Source organism: Aspergillus fumigatus, chromosome 4 (genome assembly GCF_000002655.1).
Source record: "Aspergillus fumigatus Af293 chromosome 4, whole genome shotgun sequence".
Taxonomy (NCBI): domain Eukaryota; kingdom Fungi; phylum Ascomycota; class Eurotiomycetes; order Eurotiales; family Aspergillaceae; genus Aspergillus; species Aspergillus fumigatus.
In genome coordinates, this window is record NC_007197.1 from 2,661,510 (window position 1) to 2,682,791 (window position 21,282).

The 21,282-nt window shown below is 50.1% G+C and overlaps 6 protein-coding genes across 6 annotated transcripts; 4 read left to right on the forward strand and 2 right to left on the reverse strand.

Annotated features, from left to right (window-relative positions):
• AFUA_4G10210 (aminophospholipid-translocating P4-type ATPase DNF3) lies at positions 1–5,961 on the forward strand. Its single transcript, XM_077804631.1, has 2 exons — positions 1–1,632; positions 1,697–5,961. The coding sequence occupies exon 2, from the start codon at positions 1,761–1,763 to the stop codon at positions 5,748–5,750; it is 3,990 nt and encodes a 1,329-aa protein (XP_077660774.1). The 5' UTR covers positions 1–1,632; positions 1,697–1,760; the 3' UTR covers positions 5,751–5,961.
• Positions 5,962–8,502: 2,541 nt separating this feature from the next.
• On the forward strand, positions 8,503–12,790 carry AFUA_4G10220 (homeobox domain-containing protein). The gene is made up of 3 exons (XM_746711.3): positions 8,503–10,581; positions 10,640–10,839; positions 10,891–12,790. The coding sequence occupies exons 1-3, from the start codon at positions 10,247–10,249 to the stop codon at positions 12,165–12,167; spliced, it is 1,812 nt and encodes a 603-aa protein (XP_751804.2). The 5' UTR covers positions 8,503–10,246; the 3' UTR covers positions 12,168–12,790.
• Positions 12,791–13,184: 394 nt separating this feature from the next.
• AFUA_4G10230 (phosphatidylglycerophosphatase) lies at positions 13,185–13,928 on the reverse strand (the record flags this gene model as incomplete). Its single annotated transcript, XM_746710.2, has 1 exon — positions 13,185–13,928. One exon carries the CDS (start codon positions 13,926–13,928, stop codon positions 13,185–13,187), a length of 744 nt encoding a protein of 247 aa, XP_751803.2.
• Positions 13,929–14,435: 507 nt separating this feature from the next.
• AFUA_4G10240 (putative small nuclear ribonucleoprotein SmD3) lies at positions 14,436–14,959 on the forward strand (the record flags this gene model as incomplete). The annotated part of the gene is made up of 4 exons (XM_746709.1): positions 14,436–14,492; positions 14,554–14,614; positions 14,680–14,809; positions 14,857–14,959. 4 exons carry the CDS (start codon positions 14,436–14,438, stop codon positions 14,957–14,959), a joined length of 351 nt encoding a protein of 116 aa, XP_751802.1.
• A 399-nt stretch (positions 14,960–15,358) lies between these two features.
• AFUA_4G10260 (adaptin-binding domain-containing protein) lies at positions 15,359–16,808 on the forward strand (the record flags this gene model as incomplete). The annotated part of the gene is made up of 3 exons (XM_746707.2): positions 15,359–16,319; positions 16,373–16,678; positions 16,729–16,808. 3 exons carry the CDS (start codon positions 15,359–15,361, stop codon positions 16,806–16,808), a joined length of 1,347 nt encoding a protein of 448 aa, XP_751800.2.
• A 148-nt stretch (positions 16,809–16,956) lies between these two features.
• AFUA_4G10270 (protein tyrosine phosphatase-like domain-containing protein) lies at positions 16,957–19,145 on the reverse strand (the record flags this gene model as incomplete). The annotated part of the gene is made up of 4 exons (XM_746706.3): positions 18,081–19,145; positions 17,274–18,009; positions 17,081–17,220; positions 16,957–17,030 (listed from the first exon to the last, which is right to left on the reverse strand). Exons 2-4 carry the CDS (start codon positions 17,804–17,806, stop codon positions 16,957–16,959), a joined length of 747 nt encoding a protein of 248 aa, XP_751799.2. The 5' UTR covers positions 17,807–18,009; positions 18,081–19,145.
• Between the last annotated feature and the right edge of the window lie 2,137 nt (positions 19,146–21,282).

The window sequence follows — 21,282 nt, forward strand, 5'->3', positions numbered from 1 at the left end:
CTTTGATGATCGTTTTTCGAATCAATCTCTCCATTTCTTGTAACATTCCGCGCTGGTTGCATACCCTCTAACTCTTGCCTCCCAGCAGCGAACCGTCAAATCGGCCATCCTTCCGGATTCGGTTCTCCCACGCCATTTTTCTTCGACCCTGGAGACTTCTGTCGCCAGTCTGTTGCAACAAACCGCTTCCTGGGTCGCCGTCTGCGGAAAGCATCCATTGCTTTTTCGCTTCTTTCGCTCTGATCTCTCACTACACTACTGGTTTAGGACATCTTTTCTTTGTTTATACTTTTTTATCTTCTTTCTCTTGTACGGAGTTTGCAAGCTGGTTTCTTTTCTTTTCTTTTCTTTCAGTTTACTTTGATACCCGTCGTGTTGGTCTACAGTTTGCCTTCGTTGACCTGTTACAATACCCACTACAGTCTTTTCTGTTTGGAATAAGCCGTCTCTCGCTTTGTCGGCAAATTATCTGGCGATCGCAACAGCACAGTCTCAAAAGTTCGGACGTTCCTGCCCCGAGTTGCAGCAAATGTGGTAATCGTGGTAGGACACCGGGATCAAAGCATGAGCCAGCATCATCGGTTTTGATTATATCCTTACGACATTACACGTATTTCGCTCGATTCTGATACTCCAGTTGACGTATAAGAGAAGGTGGCAGGTTGATGGGTGGATCCTAAGTCGACAGAGCGAAAGATATCGTTGGCAAGTGGCACTTTGCAATGTCCGGACACCATGCATCAAGAAATGAGACTCGGATTACGGAAGACACGATTCGAGAGGAGGATCAGGCATTGACCGAGCAGAATCCAACGCACAATTCCAATGTCGCAGCGAGTCAATCTACAAATAACCAGCCTGCACGAGAAAATGTCGCTCATCGTCGATCTTCCTTGTCACCGTCCCGAATATCGTCGGATCTCGGCCGAAGACCATCTCAGCAGCGAAATGTTCGGTTTTCCACAGACCTCGAACGACCTATTGTGGAGGAATCCAGGAATACCCGACCTGCCTCCAGAGGCCTGACAATCGATACGAGTATCACGAACGCTCCTGTCTCCCCAGTGCGCTCGCCTGTCACATCACCAGAGCGCGGGCCGACTTCACCACTATCCCCCAATAGCGCTCTTTCCCCAACGTCTCCGCAAAGCCCAGGTGTCGGTCGCTCACGATCCCGTAATCGCGGTTATTCACTTCGGCGTACAATCTTCGCGAAGAACATCCAGACGCAAGATGTAACATCACCGGGGGCTTTTGAATTGAGCCCAGGGGTTAGCCCACAGCCACTGCCGGAGACATCGACAGTGAATGGCCAGCCACAGGCAACAGGAGATGAAAAACACTCGGACGTTGTGCGTCCAACGGTCACGTCGGAATCTTCCCCCAAAGATGACGGCTCAACGACGTATTACTCTGGTCCTAAGGTCGGCAGGCACCTTTCCATGAGTGTTTCATATGAGAGATGGTTGAAGAGGAAAGCTGCTTGTACTATTATCAAGGTGCGACTAGAGAACGCGGTTGAAACTGTGCGCAAGGCCATCCTTCAAATCAAGGACATTCCTCCCACCAAAGACGGCCGTCATATTGATCTCGATGTCACTCGCACTGAGGACTTGATTGACGAAAGGACTGGTAAGCCATACGTTGGAAACTGGATCCGATCCAGTCGTTATAGCTTCTGGAGTTTCTTTCCCAGGCAATTGTTCGCGCAGTTCACCAAATTGGCCAACTTCTATTTCTTGGTTGTGGCTATCCTGCAGATGATCCCGGGTTTGAGTACCACAGGTACTTTTACAACACTGATCCCTCTTTTGATTTTCGTTGGTATCTCAATGGGCAAAGAAGGGTTTGACGATTGGCGTCGTTATTGCTTGGACAAGGAGGAGAATAATCGTCTCGCATCGGTTCTTCGTCCTGGTGCCAGTCTTACCGTTGCTGCGGCCGCTGGTGCCAACGACGCCGTTTCTGTTTCAAGCGATGCGCAGAATTGGGCCCTTATCAAGTGGCAGGACATCAAAGTCGGAGATGTGATCAAACTCGAGCGTGACCAGCCTGTCCCAGCTGACATTGTCTTGCTCCATGCAAATGGGCCCAACGGCGTAGCTTACATTGAGACCATGGCCCTGGATGGCGAGACCAACCTCAAGAGCAAACAGCCTTGCCAGTCAGTGGCAAAAGTGTGTGGGACAGTGGAAGACATCTGCAGCAACTCTATTCACTTTGCTGTGGAGGACCCGAATATCGATTTATACAAATTTGATGGCAATGTGATTGTGAACGCGGATAAGCTGCCCCTCACGAATACTGAAGTTGTTTACCGCGGCAGTATTCTTCGAAATACCGAACGTGTCCTTGGTATGGTCATCTACACTGGTGAAGAGTGCAAGATCCGAATGAACGCCAACAAGAACCCTCGGATCAAGTCGCCTTCCCTGCAGGCAAAGGTTAATCGGGTCGTCATGCTGATTGTTTGCCTCGTCGTTATCCTGGCGGTTGCTTGTACCGTTGCGTACAAATATTGGTCACAGGATGTTGAGCGCCACGCTTGGTATCTTGAAGAAGCCAATGTTGACTACGGTCCCATTTTTACTTCATTTCTGATCATGTTCAATACCATGATTCCCATCTCGCTCTATGTGAGCATGGAGATCGTCAAAGTTGTTCAGATGTTCTTGTTGAACGACATCGACATGTATGATAAGGAAACCGACACGCCCCTCGAAGCTCGAACATCGACGATCAACGAGGAGCTGGGACAAGTCAGCTATATCTTTTCGGACAAGACTGGTACATTAACGAACAACTCGATGCGCTTCCGTATGATGAGCGTGGCGGGGACCGCCTGGTTTCACGACTTCGATCTGCGTGAGGAAGCTGCGAGAGAAGGTGACCGAGTCAAGTTGATCCACAAGAAACGGAGTGTCAAAGGCAAGAAGGCTATGGGTCGTAAGTCCAACGCTTCAGATACTCGAGAAGTGTTAAGACCCTCGAATGTGTCGAACGTTCTAGATATGGGTCCTCGAAAGATCGCAGCATCCATGGCCGATCGCCGTACCACCGATATGTTGAAATACATCCAACTCAAGCCCTACACTGTGTTCGCGCGGAAAGCCAAGCTGTTCCTACTAGCAATAGCGTTGTGCCACACATGCATACCGGAGAAGAACGAGTCTGGAAGTGTTTCATTCCAGGCAGCATCCCCTGATGAACTAGCTCTGGTGATGGCTGCGCAGGACCTTGGCTATCTCGTCATTGATCGCCAACCAAACACCCTGACTATTCGAACTTACCCCAATGGTCCAGAAGAAGAGCACCAAGATGAGGTCTATGAAATTTTGGATGTGATCGAGTTCACAAGCACTCGGAAACGCATGTCTGTTGTGGTTCGAATGCCGGACCACCGCATCTGTCTCTTCTGCAAGGGTGCTGATAGCACGTTGATGCGGTTGCTCAAACGTTCCTCCCTTGCTCACGAAAAGGCAGTCGAGATTGAGCGGCGTGCCAGCAAACGTAAAGCAGCCGAGGCAAATGAGGTAATGAGACGAAATAGCGAGCACCAGAGTCGGAAGGATAGTGGGGTCAGGGCCAGCTTCAGCCGGCCAAGCTTCAGTCGTCCCAGCTTCGGTCGACCTAGCATGACAAAGAACAGGCGCTCCAGTGTTTCTGGGCAGAACGTCTCTGTGTTGAGAGAGAGCATCGATGTCTGGCTTCGTGATCGTGAGACTGATGGTGGTCTTTTGACAAGGGAGTATGATGATGAGTACTACAGCCCGCGTCCGTCTGCTCAACTTGGCAGGCAGTCCACATCTTTCTCGGACTCTGGAAGCTCTGTCAATGAGGAGGACCAAGATGATCTGGTCGAGGAGGCTCTGGTCGTGAACGAATCGGCAGTCTTTGAGAGGTGCTTCCAGCATCTAAATGATTTTGCTACGGAGGGCTTACGGACGCTCATGTATGGCCATCGTTTCCTAGACGATTCCACGTATCACGAGTGGAAGGCGGCCTATCACGAAGCTAGCACCAGTCTCATTGACCGTCAGGGAAAGATCGAGAAGGTTGGTGCTCAAATTGAAGAACAGCTCGAACTGACTGGCGCTACCGCGATTGAGGATAAATTGCAAAAGGGAGTCCCCGAGGCCATTGACAAATTGAGACGCGCCAATATCAAGTTGTGGATGCTCACGGGCGACAAACGTGAAACTGCCATTAACGTCGGCCATTCTTGCCGTCTGGTTAAAGACTACTCTACTCTTGTTATTCTCGACCATGAAACTGGAGATGTTGAACGCTCAATCTTGAAGATGACTGCGGATATCAGTCGAGGTTCTGTGGCTCACTCTGTCGTCGTCATTGATGGACAGACTCTATCGATCATCGAATCCGACGAGACTCTCCGGGCTCAATTCTTCAAGCTGGCCATCCTAGTTGATTCTGTCATCTGCTGCCGTGCAAGTCCAAAACAAAAGGCATTCCTTGTCAAATCCATACGGCTTCAAGTCAAGGATTCTGTTACCCTTGCTATTGGAGATGGAGCCAACGATATTGCCATGATCCAGGAGGCTCATGTTGGAATTGGGATCACTGGCAAGGAAGGCCTACAGGCAGCTCGGATCTCCGATTACTCGATTGCCCAGTTCAGATTCTTGCTGAAGCTACTACTTGTTCACGGGCGGTGGAATTACATCCGAGCCTGCAAATACACGCTTGGTACGTTCTGGAAGGAGATGCTCTTTTACTTGACCCAGGCACTATATCAGCGCTGGAACGGCTACACTGGAACCAGCTTGTACGAGCCATGGAGTTTGAGTATGTTTAACACTCTGTTCACATCTCTCGCTGTCATCTTTCTTGGTATTTTCACCAAAGACTTGTCTGCCTCTACGCTGCTGGCTGTCCCGGAGTTATACACCAAAGGTCAGCGACATGGCGGGTTCAACATCAGGATCTACCTTGGATGGACGTTCATGGCCACCTGCGAAGCTATGATTGTGTTTTTCGTCATGTATGGGCTTTTCGGAAACGTCCTCTTTACAAACACCGGAAGCGACATCTTCTCGGCCGGGCTTGTCACCTACTCGGCTTGCGTCATCATCATCAACACAAAACTACAGGCCTTGGAGGTGCATAATAAGACCTATCTTTCTTTGATCGTCATTGTGATTTCAGTTGGAGGATGGTTCTTGTGGAACCTGATTCTCTCCCGCCGGTATCAGATCGAATCTGGTGATGGCATTTATCACGTGCCGTGCAACTTCATCTTGCAGTCCGGCCGCGACCTGGCTTTCTGGGCAGTTCTCTTCGTTACGGTTGTCGCTGTTGTTGTCTTCGAGGTGTCTGTCAGCGCGATCAGAGCGAACCTCTTCCCCACAGACGTGGACATCTTCCAGGAGTACGAGCAGGACTTGGATATCCGGAAGAGATTCGAAGAGGCAGCCGCGTCCGAATTACAGCAAGGCTGGGATCGCGGCAAGAAGAAGTCGAGCTTCGAGCTGGCTCGAGAGGCGGCGGAAATGGAAGCGCGTGAGAAACAGGTCCAAGAGCTTCTGGCGCGGCCCAGAGTCATGACCAAGACTGGCTCTGGCCAGATTGAAATGCAAGAAATCGATCTGAGCGAGCTAAACGGTTCCAGCAGGGATGTCTCTGGACAAGTGACGGAAGATGAGGGAACCAGCACCCCACGCCGATCGGTAGAGATTCACGAGTTGTTTTCCAAAGGGTTTGGAACCATTCGAAAAGGCCAGCTGAAATGATTGCTTTCGCTTCTTTCTTTTTTTGCCTTTTAGACTTTTGTCTTTGCAGAGCGTCATGGCGTTGGCATCGTATACCCTGGTTGGCTCGGTCTATCGTTTGTTGGCTTACTGTTATATACCATCTGCACTGTTGTACATGAGCCTGAGATCAAGTATATTCATACCCACTGTATTAACCGTGTGTCTCGATAGAATACGATGTCTACTGTCCAAGGGTTTTCTCACAATATTTACGCACTAACGGACAGAATCTGCTGAAAACCACAAAGGGGTAGTACGCTTCCCCTGCGGATTAGCCGTCGCACCCTCCTGTGGCAGCCGCCGTAAGAAGCGCTACACGAATGATCGGAACGCCTGTCATGATAAATCGCAAGATAGGCTCCCAGCCAGGCATATCCGACCCCTTATAGCCCCTGTCACACTTGCGCGGTGGGATGATCTCCCCCGGCACCCATATTGGGGACGATCATTGAGGTGGTTAGTAGCAGTAGCGATGTGGCAGCATGGTTGCCGTGTCAGACCCTGCCCAGGAGATTGCCCATGCGTGGTGGACCTGGATTCCATCGGCGATTTACAAGGCCATCAGATTATCGGGCCATGTTGTAACTTTATGTATGGAGGTTAATCTAAGATAGATGGCACGACTTATCTGGGGTAGAAGACCCATGAACAGAGGTAACTGGTCAAGTTTCACTTTGCGTTCTATTTAAGTGATGATGCTATGTATTGAACAGGACGTCCCTCACATTGGCAATATAACCAGATTACGCTGCTATAAAGGCTTGCATTTTATTGGGATATATGACTCAATGTAAAGACATTATTATCGTTGTGCCTGCCTTGTCGGCAGAGGCTTTCACATCTACGACAAGCTCGAACAGGGAGCATGTGACTCTTACCAGCTGAAGGTCATAACGGTCCGGAGACTTGAACGTCGATGTGAGCTTGGAGAAACGACGGCCCCCTTCATGTCCAGTATGATGGCAACGGCTGTGTTACTAGTATGAGAAGGGAGAGTTCTCATCAGTCAGTTGCTCTATTTGCTGACATGTCGACGACACCATGCTATAGTATCCATGGTATCACGCATCTGCCGACAAGCCCAGCCTTGTACGCAGATCAGTTCAACTGGACCTCCTTCAAGGCAGAGCTCTACACTTGGAGCATTGACCTCAATTCATCCTAACGAGTGAGCAATTGTGGCAATCAGGAAGCGCCGATCACCGTTCCTTCCGCCCAATCGTTGGCCCGGATAACCAACTCAAACAGGTTGAAAGGCATGACAAAACCCTGGTCGACATCATCTCTGCGAATGGGACTGTCTTCGAGACGCGCCGTCGAGCTGCGTCCTGGACGAATCGAGCTTCGAAAGGACGGAGGCGCTTGCAATGACAGCGATTCTCGAGAAAAACATCCCGGACCCTGATTTCAATTCTACATTGGGCTAAGCCTGAGTAGGTGAACTTGATTGTTCAACAATGCTCTCGGTCAGGCTGCGGATGCATGACTAAGGCATGAGATGCTCTGCACATCAACTCGGTTTAAGCATCGACACGATCAATCGACCCATATTTTTGAGCTCAAACTTAACGAAACTTCACTATCTTTCCATTTGAGCATACTTCAGCTCCCTGTGCAAGTGGTTCTGGTTCCTTGATTTTTCTGTGGTTGGTCAGGATAGGATACTGTGGTTGGTCCCTGTCCCAGACTGGTCTAGCGGCTGGGGTCGACGGACTATGAATGTGCTAGAGATAGGTTGGACCAATCAGAACGTCAGCCAGTGGGCAGGCGGCGCTTGGATCATCGAGAGAAACCATAAACTTGTGAGTGTAGGTATGGTACCTTACAGTAAACGTACCACCTCACCGAAGATGTTTGAGCCTGTCACTTGATGTGTCTGGTCTCCTTGCTGCTTGCACCGGTTGTATGATCCTGAAACGCTGCACGAAGTACGTAGCTTCATGTGTACCAACTTTCTGTACTTCAAGGTATCCCTATGGATGGCGTCAGCTAAGCGGCCGTGAGCCACCGTAACCATGAGACATTACCGGATAGGCTGCACCCCCACTGCAAGACACCCAATAGAAAGAGTTTGGTGCCTTACTAGTTGGCGCTGTCACTAATATCATGACCAATGAGCATTGTGTCTGTCTGCTTGCTGGCTGGGTTCGTGGGGGGCGGGTACCTGGATCGAATTATCGGAAACGTGTGAATTGGTTTCAAGAATTTAGGCAGTCCCTTCCCGGCAAGGACGGACTTACTCAGGTTCTGGTCCGCGAATTGTATGCCTGACTCCAAATCCTGTCGTCTTTAGGTTCGCAGTACTATCAATAGTAAGTGAGAAACAGGGTTGGGTTCAAAGACAGAATTTTTTCAGCCGTGGAAACTTTGTCCAGTGGCATGACAAATCCGAAACCAGATACTTTTGTATATGAGTTAGTGGTTGCACATTTGGAACTGCAAACTGTAACAACTAGAACGGCGGCGGTCTTCCGAATCCTTGATGTTTAGAATTAGGACCTTGCTTGGCTTTGTTGGGTTCTTGGAGGTCGGCAATAGTCGAGTGGCTGCTCCACTTGTCGAATTATGGTGGAATAGTTCTGTCGTCGTCGGGATCTGGTTTCTTTTTTTTTTTTTTTTTTTTCTTCTTCCTTATTTGGTTCACCTTTTTTTTGTGCAATTAGTACCTCTATGCGGACTAGAGCACGGAGTAATCAGTGCTACGTGTACATGACCGATGTGTAAACCATGGACTCCGAGTGTCCCTTGTTTCCAACACCTCATATCAACGTGCTTCTACGCACCAGATGAAGGAGTGGCCCGACCCGTTGTTGTACAGACTATAATGCACCACGTTGGGGTTTCATTGTACTCCTAGGATCATCAACTTCCAGAGTTGTGATACTGATGACAACAAGACGGAGTCCAAGAATAGACACTGTCTACCATTCGTATGTGAACGCAGGCTAGTTTCTCTAGTTGGACTTACTACCGATCCGATGTACTATTATCAGAACTTCAGACATATCTGGCATTGTACGACTCCCAGGAGCGACTACCTTCGTATTAGGGCGATAGATACGGAGCCACCCCTCTACTTATGCGTCATGAAAAGCATTGGGCAGCAGATGCAGTTCCCGAAGCAGGGGCCAAAACCCATTCAAGACGGTGACTGGTTCTCCCCCCCCTTTACTCGAAGCGTCCACCATCCGGACTTTTATTTTTTTTTTCTTCCTGTGGTACGGTACGGCGAAGGTCAGAGCTCCAGGCCTAATGTATGCAGCAACGGGTCATGAATCGAAAAATCGGAACGAGATCATAATAGTAAATGTATATCAGATCGCTGGTAGGAAAGGGATATCCCTGTTGACTTAATAAATCAATAACAACCAGACGATCGGAATCCAGCCTGAGATCTGCCAGCCGTCAATACTGAGGCACGCATGGGATCCTTCAAGATGAACTCCTCGGACTCCCGGCGTCTAGAAGGTAGAAAAAGGGAAGGAGGAAAGATAATACATGGCAGTGACAGTCACAATCCAGATGCACCTGCATGGAGGACAACAAAAAGAACCTCCACTTCCACTTAACCGTCAGCAACTCCGTACCGGGGCTGTATCTGTAATAAAAGCCAGGAACAGCCATGCCAGCCAGCCCCACTAGGCCCCTTTCGGCAATTCCCATCTCCTGACTGCGGTCAACCTCAGGCACACAAACATGTCCTTGTCTAGACTCTGTCCTCTCTCCACTGGGGCTCTGAGTCTCTCTCACAACTCACTCCACTCGTTTGTTTCCCTCGTTTCTCACTCGTTCTTCTTCCTCTCGTCTTCCTCTTTCCTCCTAACCCCCCCAGTCAGCTGTCAGCCTTCCCTTTTCTTTTCCTTCCCCCTCTCTCTTTTCTTTACCCTTCACTCTTTTGTTTCTTCCATTCTTTCACTCTGTTGAGTCTACTCCTTTCACTTCCAACCTCTTTTATTGATTTTCCTGGTCGTTCGTTACACTCCTTTACGACGGCCTTGGAATCCGCTCTCTTCGTCTACATCCTCGGATTGTCATCCTTCCTACGCTCCTTTATCGTGCTGACAATTCCATTGAAGATATCCACCCTGTCACGAAGATTTCGGGATTCCTTTGATTATTATAAGCTGCTAGTCCAGCTCTCCTTTTAGACAACCCCCTTTTCTCGCCGTCCAGCTGGACGCTTCTGCGACGCGATCATCCATCCCATCCGTCTAGGCTTGTGATCTTGGAAACAATTCGGCACTGATTTCCGATTGCTCCCATACCGTTGCCTTTCTTTTGAATCACCTTGAATCCTCTCGCGCTTGACGCTGCTTGAAGAGACTCCAGAAAATACATCTTTGCCTCTCCATTTCTTTTCTACTGTGTCGGCCGGATCGTCATATTTCTCCTTACCCTTCACTTGGAACCATTGGACAAATTGTTATATCTCATTTCTGTCCAATCTATATACTTCAAGTTATACTGTGCAAACAATGTCTTCGACAGACACCTCCGACCCATCGACTATGTCGACAACCTCGACCGCCGCCAACACGGCTTCGTCATCTTCGGCGGCTTCAACCCCTTCTCCCTCCAACTCCAGTGTCACCACGGCTCCTTCAACATCAACATCGCGCCGGCCGCCCCGGAAAAGCACTTTGACCCAACAGCAGAAGAACAATAAGCGACAACGGGCAACCCAGGATCAGCTGGTTACTCTGGAACTTGAGTTTAACAAGAACCCTACTCCCACGGCAGCCACGCGCGAGCGCATCGCTCAGGAGATCAATATGACTGAGCGTTCGGTTCAGATTTGGTTCCAGAACAGGTTGGTGGAAGATGGATTTCGCCGTTTTCTAAATTGTATGTACTAACCGCGACTACAGACGAGCCAAGATTAAGATGCTTGCGAAAAAGAGTATAGAGACCGGTGAAGGCTGTGATTCAATTCCCGAATCGATGAGACAGTATCTGGCGATGCAATTCGATCCTAGCAAAGCGGGTGCGAGAGACCCATTCGGGCGCACAGGTGCGTATGGAGCCAATGGTGCTTACCCGAGCGAGTCCGCACCCTCAGGGAAAGTCGGTGAGTTCAACTAAATCATCTCGATTTGTGGCGATCGCTGATGTAGCCAAGTCATCCATCACTTCACCTGCCGTTCCCTGACCATTGGAAGCTGGCGGCGCATCGGGCAAAACGCAATGGACCTGGTTGTCTTCTACTCCCCTGAAAAAGCCTGCATGACATATTACATCAATAACGATTCTGCCGGATACAAAATCGAGTACCCCTTTTCCTACATCAAGAACATCACGCTCGAATCGGGTGATGCCAACGCCCAGCCCAACGGGGTTCCCACCAGGCCGGCTGGCCTCCTCGTGGAACTCAATCGTCCTCCGTTGTTCTACATGGATTCGTCTAACTCAGGTGGATTCTATCAGTGCGGTGATTTTACAGAGGATCAGCAAGCGAGCCAGATCCTGGTGCATCATCTAGGAGGCCATCCGAAGGTTCTCAGTGTCCAGTTAGCCAAGTTGGTGTCGCTGGAGTCTTTCCAGAACCGTCTGGCGTACAGCAACCTTACGATGGCACCGCCAATGTCGCCTCATTTCATCCAGCGCCCTGCCTCGCAGCCAAACCAATTCGCGCCGGCATTCATGAACATGTATCAGGATCAGTCGACCCTAAACATTCCAGTCGCTCGCGGACACAAACGACAAAGGAGTCGTTCCGTTCCGGTTGCTGTGGACTTTTCTGCCATGCAGATGTCTCACTTCCCGTCTTACAACATGCCCCAGACTCCAACCCCATACCATAACGCAGACTCGGGCATTTTTGCGCCTGTGCCGCAGTCGGCTCAACCGCTAGCCCTGAACCTGCGCATTGACACCTCCCCTTCGTATGGGTTCGATCCTCGGGGCCATCCTATGTCTGCTACGACGACCGGTTCTCCGTCCGACTTTGCGAGCCCGTCCATCTTCGCTACCAGTGCGACCGGTGAGTCTACCCCAGTCGCTACGCACATGGGCCCTTCATTCAGCCTGCCTTTTGTAGCGCCTTCGGTGGATTCGTCCAGCATGGGGCATGCAGCTCCTTCCTACTCGAATGTCAGCCATGCCGATCCTATGATCGCTGAACATTCGCCTCCCCTGTCGAACATGGCGCATACCCCACAGGATATGTACACCCTAAGAACCGAGCAGCAGACCAATCTTGGAGATGATGTGATGGGTCTGAATGAGATGTTCGTCAAGCAGAGCATGGACTATTCTGTCCCCACTACCATGGGACTTGAATGTAACACATACGACCTGCCCATGCAGACCTTGTCCGGCCAAACTTCGCCGCTCCCTGCAACCAACTATCAAAGCATGGAGGGTGTTGATCTCAACTCGTTAGCTCCGGGATCATGAGCACCCTACCGCCAGATTGTTCTTTGATACCCTTACTGAAATGACTCCACTGTCGTCCTCTCCACCTGTCAGTAGCCCAAGCAACGAGGTGTCCATTCTTCTCAAGGCCTCAATGAGTGTTACCAGGGCGGGCCATGTTGACAATGCCCCTAGGGCATTGGAGGGGCTGTCGATATGACATTGCGGTAGGATGGCAGAAAAGCTGTCTTGCTCAAAACTGCAACTTGGCGTATCTGGGCCCTCGGTGCAGGTGAATAAATGCTTATATCGTCGTCACATTTTTTCGATACTTGCTACCGATAAATTTTCCCTTCTTTTTCATCTCTTCATTTTTCTCTTCTGTATTTATACCCTTCTATCTTGCGGCTGGTCCTGACGCCTTTTGACACATCGTGTTCTTGATGTTTTTCAACAATTTTCTGTTGATTTTCTTCCCTACTATCCCTGTCCATTTTTACTTCTTGATTTTCTTTTTTTTACCATGGCCAGGGTCATTTAACGTGGTTATGCCAGGAAGTGAGCAAAATGGGCGATATTTGGGAAATTTTCATCGTTTTTGGTCTTCTCCGGGTCGGCGGGTCAGGAATTGTTTGCCTTTTTTCTTTTCTTTTTTTTTTTTTCTTCACCCTTTTGTGATGGCGTGAATTCTTTGGGGATTCTTGAGTTTGAGTCTCCTACTCACAATTGTTCCTTTGACTTTGATTCATCATTGTTCATCATTTCCGCATGTATGCGCTTGGTAGCTTGGCTGATACCTCGCCAGTTGTCACGCCAACCTCTTGGAACCTTTTTCGCGAGAGATATGCTGCACAGGCAGCTTGTTGGTTGCCGGGGACGGCAGACAAGATTCTGCCTGTGTTTAAGGTCAATACACCTTAGGATCTCAACCAAGAATGGCATGCATGTTGTGGACAGTGTCTGTTGACTTGGAGGCACGAAGCCTCTTGAGTACATCTACATATAGCTGGTTATAAGCGGGTATCAAATGAATATAGTACAAGTGATGCGAGAGCTTCTCTACTGGCTCTCCCATCCCCTTGGCAGCGGCGCCTTCAATCCTCGAAACTCCCTCAAATATTTCTCGATCCAGATCTCCATCCTCTCAAGGATATTCATATTCGGCCTCCCCTTGAGCGGATCCACGCCTTCGTAAACCCCATCACGGCACCAGACGCTCCAAGACCCCATCATGGCTGCCATCAGCACATCCGTCCCCAATCGATCCCCGACAACCGCAATCTCGTCTGCGCGCGTCACCACCCCGCGCTCCCGAAACCAATCCAGCACCTCCCTCCCGCAAAACGGCTTCTTCTCGCTGCCCTCGGGCAATCGGAAGACGGGAATCCGCAGGGGTGACAACCGTTCCTCGATCTCTCGCACCTCGGCGTCGAAGCGCGGATGGCTCCCTGCGCGGTTGGAGACGATGAGGATCGAGTCAGGGGCTGTGGACTGGTTGAAGGGCGAGGTGGGCGAGTTGCGCAGCGCGGAGAGCTTGTCAATGATCTGGGGAGGGAAGGCAGTTGTCTTGGGCGGGCACAGGGTGTTGTCTTTGTCGAGGACGAGGGCGCGGATTGTGGGTGATTTGGCGGCTGCTGCTGGTTTTTCGCCTGGAGATTGTCTGTGGAGGTGCGGACCGAGTTGTTCGGGGAGGTGGGTGAAGGTCGGGATTGTGAGGTGGGGGAGGAACTGCGAGGGGTTTCGTAGGAGGGTTTGTACTGCGTGATTGAAGCCACGGAGGTTGGTGTTTGGTGTGCTGGCCATATTTTTTTTTCTTTTTCGGTGGAGTTGAAGCTGTTCTGTTATGTGTACGGATGAGACTGAGTTGCGCACGATTGAATGAGTGGGGCTAGTGGTGAAAAGTAGAGAGCGACGGTGGTTGCAAATTAGGTGTTCCTTATGGAAGCAAGGGATCAAAGAGGACAGTCCATGTTATGTACTTGAGGGTATTGATGTAGTCGAAACTGAATGAAGATGAAGATCTACGAGAGGTACAGAGAAAGCAACAGCAGAGCCGCACAACTAGGAACTCTCCGCCTTTGACTGGCCCTCCACTACCAGCTTCAACCTGGTCAACTCAGTTCATCGGCACCGCATTCTTTCTCTTCATCGAACTTAGGATTTTACTGTGCCAGAGAACAATCTGCTCAAATTGTGGAATCCTGAAAAGGCATTCGTTTTGTGTTAATTCCTCTCATCCGTTCTCCTTCTCACGCCGACCGTCCACTTTTTTCGCGTTAACTTTGCTCGAATCGCATCCAATCCTTCAACATGGGTAAATTGACCAGCACCATCGGTATCCCCATCAAGCTCTTGAATGAAGCTCAGGTTCGCTTTACTCTACTGTTTGCATTGAGGAAATTGACGCAAGCTAACTTGCAAATTGCAGGGCCACGTGGTAACGCTGGAGATCACCTCGGGGGTGGTGTATCGGGGAAAGCTCTTGGAGGGTTCGTCGCCGTCACATATGGCTATAACCTGGCTATTTAAGGATAATGCTGACACTTTTGCCCAGCTGAGGATAACATGAACGTCCAGCTCAAGGATATCACAGTCACTGCTCGTGATGGTCGCGTGTCGCACCTGGACCAGGTCTACATTCGCGGAAGCCACGTCAAGTTCTTCATCGTGCCGGATATGCTGAGGTATTACATCTATACTGTTAATGTGGTTTACGTACTGACGTCTGCAGAAACGCACCCATGTTCCGTTCGCGCGGCCAGCGCGGTAGAGGTGTTGGCCTTGCTCGTGGTAAGGCGACAGTGCAGAGGGCCCGGGGACAACGGAGGGGTTGATCTACTGAATTTTTTTTTCGTTGGCGTTTCTTTCATGTGGTTTTCGTCATTCATCGTTCCTAATGGTACCTTACTTGTGTGGGATTGAAAAATGTGATTCCTTGAAGACTGGGTTCGGGGCGATACCCTGCGATAACAGATTTTCACATATCCATCTCTGGGTTCTCTTACAAGTTGCAATTGTATGTCCAGCTGGAGGGAAGGATTGGACGCGGTGGAATGCTGTGCGGGATGGCTTGGAGTACCATTTGAATTGCACTGATCGTGGCGATCACCTGGCATTGCAACAAATAGAGGTTCATTCTCAATACTGGCTAATAGCCGCATCTCTGATTTGACCTTCTCTCCAAACGTGCCTGGTGCTCCGTACTCCGTAGATAAATCCCACCTCTCTCCGAAATGTTCTCCGCCAAAAAGTTCCCCGCAACAAACCACATTTTCTCCAATCCCCATGGCAGCAAAGCAAGCAATACCAAGCATTTGAACCCATTTGAAATAGACATAAAAACTCTCAGCGACAGCCGTCCAGCGCAAGCTGAGCCACCCTCCCCCGAAATGACCATGACTTCCCCGCCCGACCTTAACTCGGCGAGCGCACCCCGAATCCGCAACCCACGCCGTCTCCTCATCCTCTCCCCAAGCTCCCACTCGACCTCGACGATCCCATCGTTCCTGCACTCCCTAACAGAAACCCCAGTCGCCGACCCCCCGGCCTCCTTCGCAGGGTACACCACCCACCCTCTCCTCCGCCTCACAAATCGGTACTACACCGCCGACATCCCGATATGGGTTGACGAGATCCCTCTCCAGACGGCGACAGATGAACGCACACGCACACAGACAGCAGGAGAAGGGGAAAGCGCGGCCCCGCCCTCACCCGCGCAATGGGCTGTCGAGTTCTCAGGCGAAGACGCACGGGTTGTCCGCGACGCGATCGGGGCGCTGGTGATCTGTATTCGGAATCTGGAGGATAGGAGTGCGAGTTTACCTGCGGGCGCTGGTACGGGGACGGATGCAGGTGCAGGTGCAGGTGCAGGTTCGCCCGAGTCGCGGAATGACGTGAAAAGTCTCAAGGAGTTTCTGGCTGCGGTTGGACGGGTCAAGGGTGTGATTGAGGAGGAGCGCGCGGAGGTCGGGGATGTCCCTGTTTTGCTGGTATTAGTAGGAGGGCCAAGAGGACATAACGGCGCGCGAGTGCGCGGCGAGGAGGGCGATTTGGAGGAGTTGGATGGTGAGAGCGTTGAGCCGTTTTCTGTGGGGTGGTGGGAGGATCAGCTGTTTGAGATGGGGATGGTGGGGGTGGAGGTGCTGGAGTGGGATCCGACGGGGGAAGAGGGGGAGGAGCGGAACGTCTACGGAGGTTTGTCTTTCTCTAAGGATATTGTTGACCAGTGTGGGCTAATGCTGTGGCAGAATACCAGGGTATGCGGCGCATTAGGGAAATCCTGGAGACGAATGACTGGGCTGCGCCGTCTGAGGATGCGGCTCCGGGTGGGATTAGCGGCGATGGTCTCGAAGAGCATCTTCTAGGATTGGATTGTGGGGAGAACGGGTTTGATCTTGAGGTCAACGAGCTGGAACGAGAGATGCTGGGGTTGAGGATGGCGATTGAGCATGGTGGTGATGGTGGAGAGGATCAGGATGAGGATGAGGACAACGACGACGGACTCAAAGTCGAGTCTTTGGAAGCTTTGATGATGCGGATGCAAGCTATCAGAGGTATGTCTTTTTCCGGGGGGGGAAAGTAATATCGAATGCTAATAGAATAGACATGAGTTCCGAGTTACCGGAGAGCGAGCGAAAGAAATTTGCTGCCAAAGCTGTACGAGATATCATGAAAGAACTATAGATCAAATCTGATAATATGAAATTCTAAGCTATAGAGAATCTGGTATAGCCAAGTAGATGACATTCCATAACTGATGAAAATGGTAGATGTACAGCATGACAGTCCGTCACCCCTAGGATAATCTTACAGCAGCCGTCAAGTCTGACACTTAGTCGGCTCTTCCCTTCTTCTTCATAACCTTGCGCCTCTGCGCAATCATGTGCGTGTAGAGAATGTATGAGCCTGAAGAAAGTTAGCGACTGGCGGCGCGCGTTGCCAGACAACCGACGTACCAGGGACATAGATGATAAGGACCACCACCAAGAACCACCAGTAAAGAGGGTTCCATTCAGCAGCGGGCTTGAGCGCTTTCCAGACCATGATGCACTCGCTGCTGATACCAATTGGATATAGCACATAGAAGGTATTGTACCTAACATTGTCAGCAAGCAACATACGTACCTTACACAAGGCAGGGATAATTACCTCAACCAAGTCCACCAACTCGGGACACCACTACCCCAAACCTGCAACGCAAAGAACCCATACCGAATACACTCGGTGACGCCCCACGCCCCCAGACATCCCAGGAACGCATAATCGCCTACCTTGGCGCCAGGTCCATACGGCAATGCCTCGTGAAAGTCGCCGCCGACAATGCCGCCGTGCCCGTTCCCGCGGTCGTGGAAGAGATACATCACGCCCCAGACCAGGAGCAGGCGGCTGGCTACCTGCATGGCGGTTGTCATGACGGGGGCGCGCACAATGCCCACCAGACTGTGCAGGATCTCCAGGCCCGCGAGTGTCTGGGTCGTTGTGAGCAGCGGGGAGTAGACGTGGTGGAAGATGGCGGGGAGATGGCCGTTGGGCGCGAGCGAGAAGACAAGCGTTGCGCCACGGATGACGCAGGTGGCCCAGAGACAGAAGCTGATTGCATTGTAGGCGAGGAGGTAGACGCGAGTAAGGCCTGAGGCCGAGGCCCGGGGAGCCGATGAGGCTCTTGTGGTGGACTGGGACATTGTCACGTACTCCTTTTTACGAGTCAGTAGATGTGCCTTTTGCCTGCAGAGAAAAGGAAAATGGTAAGCTGCAAAAAGGGTCAGCTAGTCGGCAGAGTTAGGACTCACAAATTATGATAAAATGGCTTGTCAATTGGCTGGTGGACATGACACCGGAGCTTGTCGAGGTGGTTATTATTTTGTTGATTTGACGGGAGGATGGGCTGGTGATTATGTAATAACTCTGATCAGATCGATCCTCGGCTGTAATAGATAGCACTCATCATACACATACAGAGTACACTATTGTGTGCGATTTCTTCTATACAAAGACGATGTTCGAGATCATCGATCATCAATTTTAATACAAAATGTGTCATCTTGCTCCTGAACAATGGCGGCAGATAACGAGTCCCCCATAGGTAGAGATATGAATTGCTGTAGAAGAATGTCTGATATCAGCTCAGAGTTGAAGACATTGACTCTCGGAGCTCTGCGCGGCATAATAGTCCGTAAATAATCATTGCTTAACCCTCGATATCTTCGTTTCTTGCACCACATCGAAAGACAGCAGTGTGCGGAGGACACCGCTTTCATGTTGACGCTAAGAACAGACGAAGATTTTCTTGACTCTTGTCATCCGACAAAGTTTCCAGCCATGCAGTCTGATGTCATATAAACAAAACAGTGTAAGTGATCAGGTGTAGGAGTACCGACTGTGTGTTGGAATGATAACAACTAGTGACATGATGTTTAGCTTCTCGGATCAGATCCGCAGCGAGATTGTCATCTGTCAGTCTATTGCAGAGCTCTACTATCTATATTCGAATCAATCGATCAGTTGATGTGGAGATGTTGAGAGACATAACAGTAGTATGCGAGGGTAGTCAGGCCGACCAGGATGTTCACGCTGTTTGTCAATAGTCGTAGGATGCCCTACTCCGTACGGAGAACCCCGAGTATCGAGTAACACGAACTGCCTGAGACAGCAGGGAGCGAGAGCCATCCGCCTTTCCACTCTCGGCTGACCCATTCTCCACTTAGATTTCCAGTGTCTCCATCCCTGTCTCCATTTATTTTGTTATTCATAGCTTCATAATAATAGCAAATAGATACATGCTGTTGCTGTTGCTGTTGCTGTACGGAGCAGGATAAGCCATTTGGCCCCTCTTCATACTTCCAGCCCAGAGGGCCCGAGCTTCATTGAGACTTGGCAATGACCCCTAAACGTCATCGGACAAGCCAAACCTCCCGAAATTGGCCGTTTGTCTGCTCCCAACTTCAGTTCGAACCCACTGTGATGTCATGTTCTGTTCATTCCCAGATATGATTGGCAGGAAGTCACAGCCATGGTCGAAACTGACCAACAGCAGTTGAGTTCATCACCTCAAAATTGTCGAGAATGGCTTGAAGCCACAATGGGGGGAGAAATGTCAAGTTCCTTGTCCACTTGGACTTGGAGGAGATATAAAGCCACATAATGCCTCGCGACTGGATCCCTGAAGGGAAAGCAGAGAGATGATGCGGGAATGCTAAATATCTCAATCAGTGCCTTATCTTCACATCTGGTGTCGATGCGAAGCCCACCGAGGTTGTGGAATGGCACCAACACTGTTCGCTGGGGTATTCCCACTTACACGGATTATCGTTTCTGTTTTAGTCTGTCAAACCCCATTGGCTTCTTTTTGGCAACTACACAGGGAGGGTGAGCACCAAGAAAACGAAGGGCGAATTGGCGAGTCATTGTCGTTCTTTGGGCCTTTTCTTTACTCTGGATGTTTACTTTGTCCGATCCGTCTATATAACTAAGACAGTTCCTGAGGGCCCAGAACAGCCCATGGCCTCAGTTGGGGTCGGCTGTGATGTCAGCCCGCCGAACAAGACGGAGTCCGTTGGATGCGAACCTGTCCAGAAAGGGCTCACTCGTCGCTGAACTAACAAATCGTCAAAAAGTAGCAGGTTGATGCCTGAGAGAATATGACAGGGGAACGAGGACTAGGGATGAATTTGGCGATGTGATGTCGCAGTGGATCGAACCTGTCCCCTGCCAGTAACCTAACACGACCCGAACGGCCAATGAGAGGCTGACTAGCTAACCCCCTACGTCAGTCTGTAGTGCGATGATTTCAACGTGCATCTCCAGCGCCAAAGTGGGGATGGAAACTGGGAGACGGCTTCGGATGAAAATTTACCTATACTTAGAGTCTTAAGAAGGCTATTGATGAGGCTACCCAGGGATTCAACTGTGTGGAGATTGCATACTCACGAGGTCATAAAATGACGCCAGATGAAGCTAAGTAGATTCTCGACGCCTCGTCTACAATCACGATGCGAGGCGATGGAGGAGGGATACAGACTATTCCTTTCGTCTCTGGCGCTGTTGGTTGACCCCATTTTATTAGCCTTTTTGGATTATCCTCCCGACGGTAGGTATTAAATTTATTATTATTATTATCGCAAAGAGGCTCGGTTTTGATTATTTCTCGACCCGACTGCAACTGCTCGAGTCGTGAAGAGCACTCACAACTAAAGAAGCCCCTCTTCGTACGTTTCGAACATTCCGGTAGTATTCTGGAAATTATCCCTGTCCAGAGCTCATTACCAAGACAGGAGCCTCTCTGATTGCAAACTGTCAGTTCAATCGAACATAGTGCTATCATCGCTGATCCCAAGGGCTAGTCTATCTCGTCTTTGTCCCCGCCGCTCACCAAAAGAAAAAAAGGCCACCCACATTTTCGCCCCTCCACACAACTCTCTTGTACTCTGTAGTCTCCTCGTCAAGTCTTTACCTCTTCGAGCGCGCCAAAACAGAAGGGAATTAAACGGAAGGAAAAAAGCGAGGAAAAGGAATTATCAACATAATCCGGATAGTTGGTTGAAGGTAAAAGAAAACACTGTCAGGCTTTTTCCCTTGTCCAGAGAAACAATCAACCACCCCATTCCACTTCGACTGTTTGCGCTCTTGCTTTTGCTTGCGCTCTGATTCCTCACTTTATCCTTATTTGGGTTCTTTTTCCCTTGCGCACTGTCTGAATCTCTAAGCTGCAATACGTTTTCTTTGGCTTCCGCTACGGTGACTGACTCCTCAGTGAGTGTGGTTTGGTAACAAATCATATACTCATACACTGATGAAGACAGACCTCTTTGACCATCACTATTCTGGCATCAGCACCAACAGCATCACCATCATCTCCTACCGTCTACCACCACAACAAGAACAACAACAACAACAACAATAATAATAAGAAGAAGAAGAAGAAGAAGAACCATACAAGGTGGGATACCCCAATCCTCACTACCCACTCTTCTTCCTCGTCCTCTCATTCTCTGCGCCTCCCCTGTCACATCATCCATCAGTTTTCTCAGTCCAGACAGCTGTACGACTTTTCCTTTCATTTCCTTTGTCAGCTACCATGATCTATCCCTCTCAACCATGTGGACCCTTTCCCCTTTAGGCTCCGGCTAGGTTGTCTGTGTGGTTCGGTTTCGGGTCATCC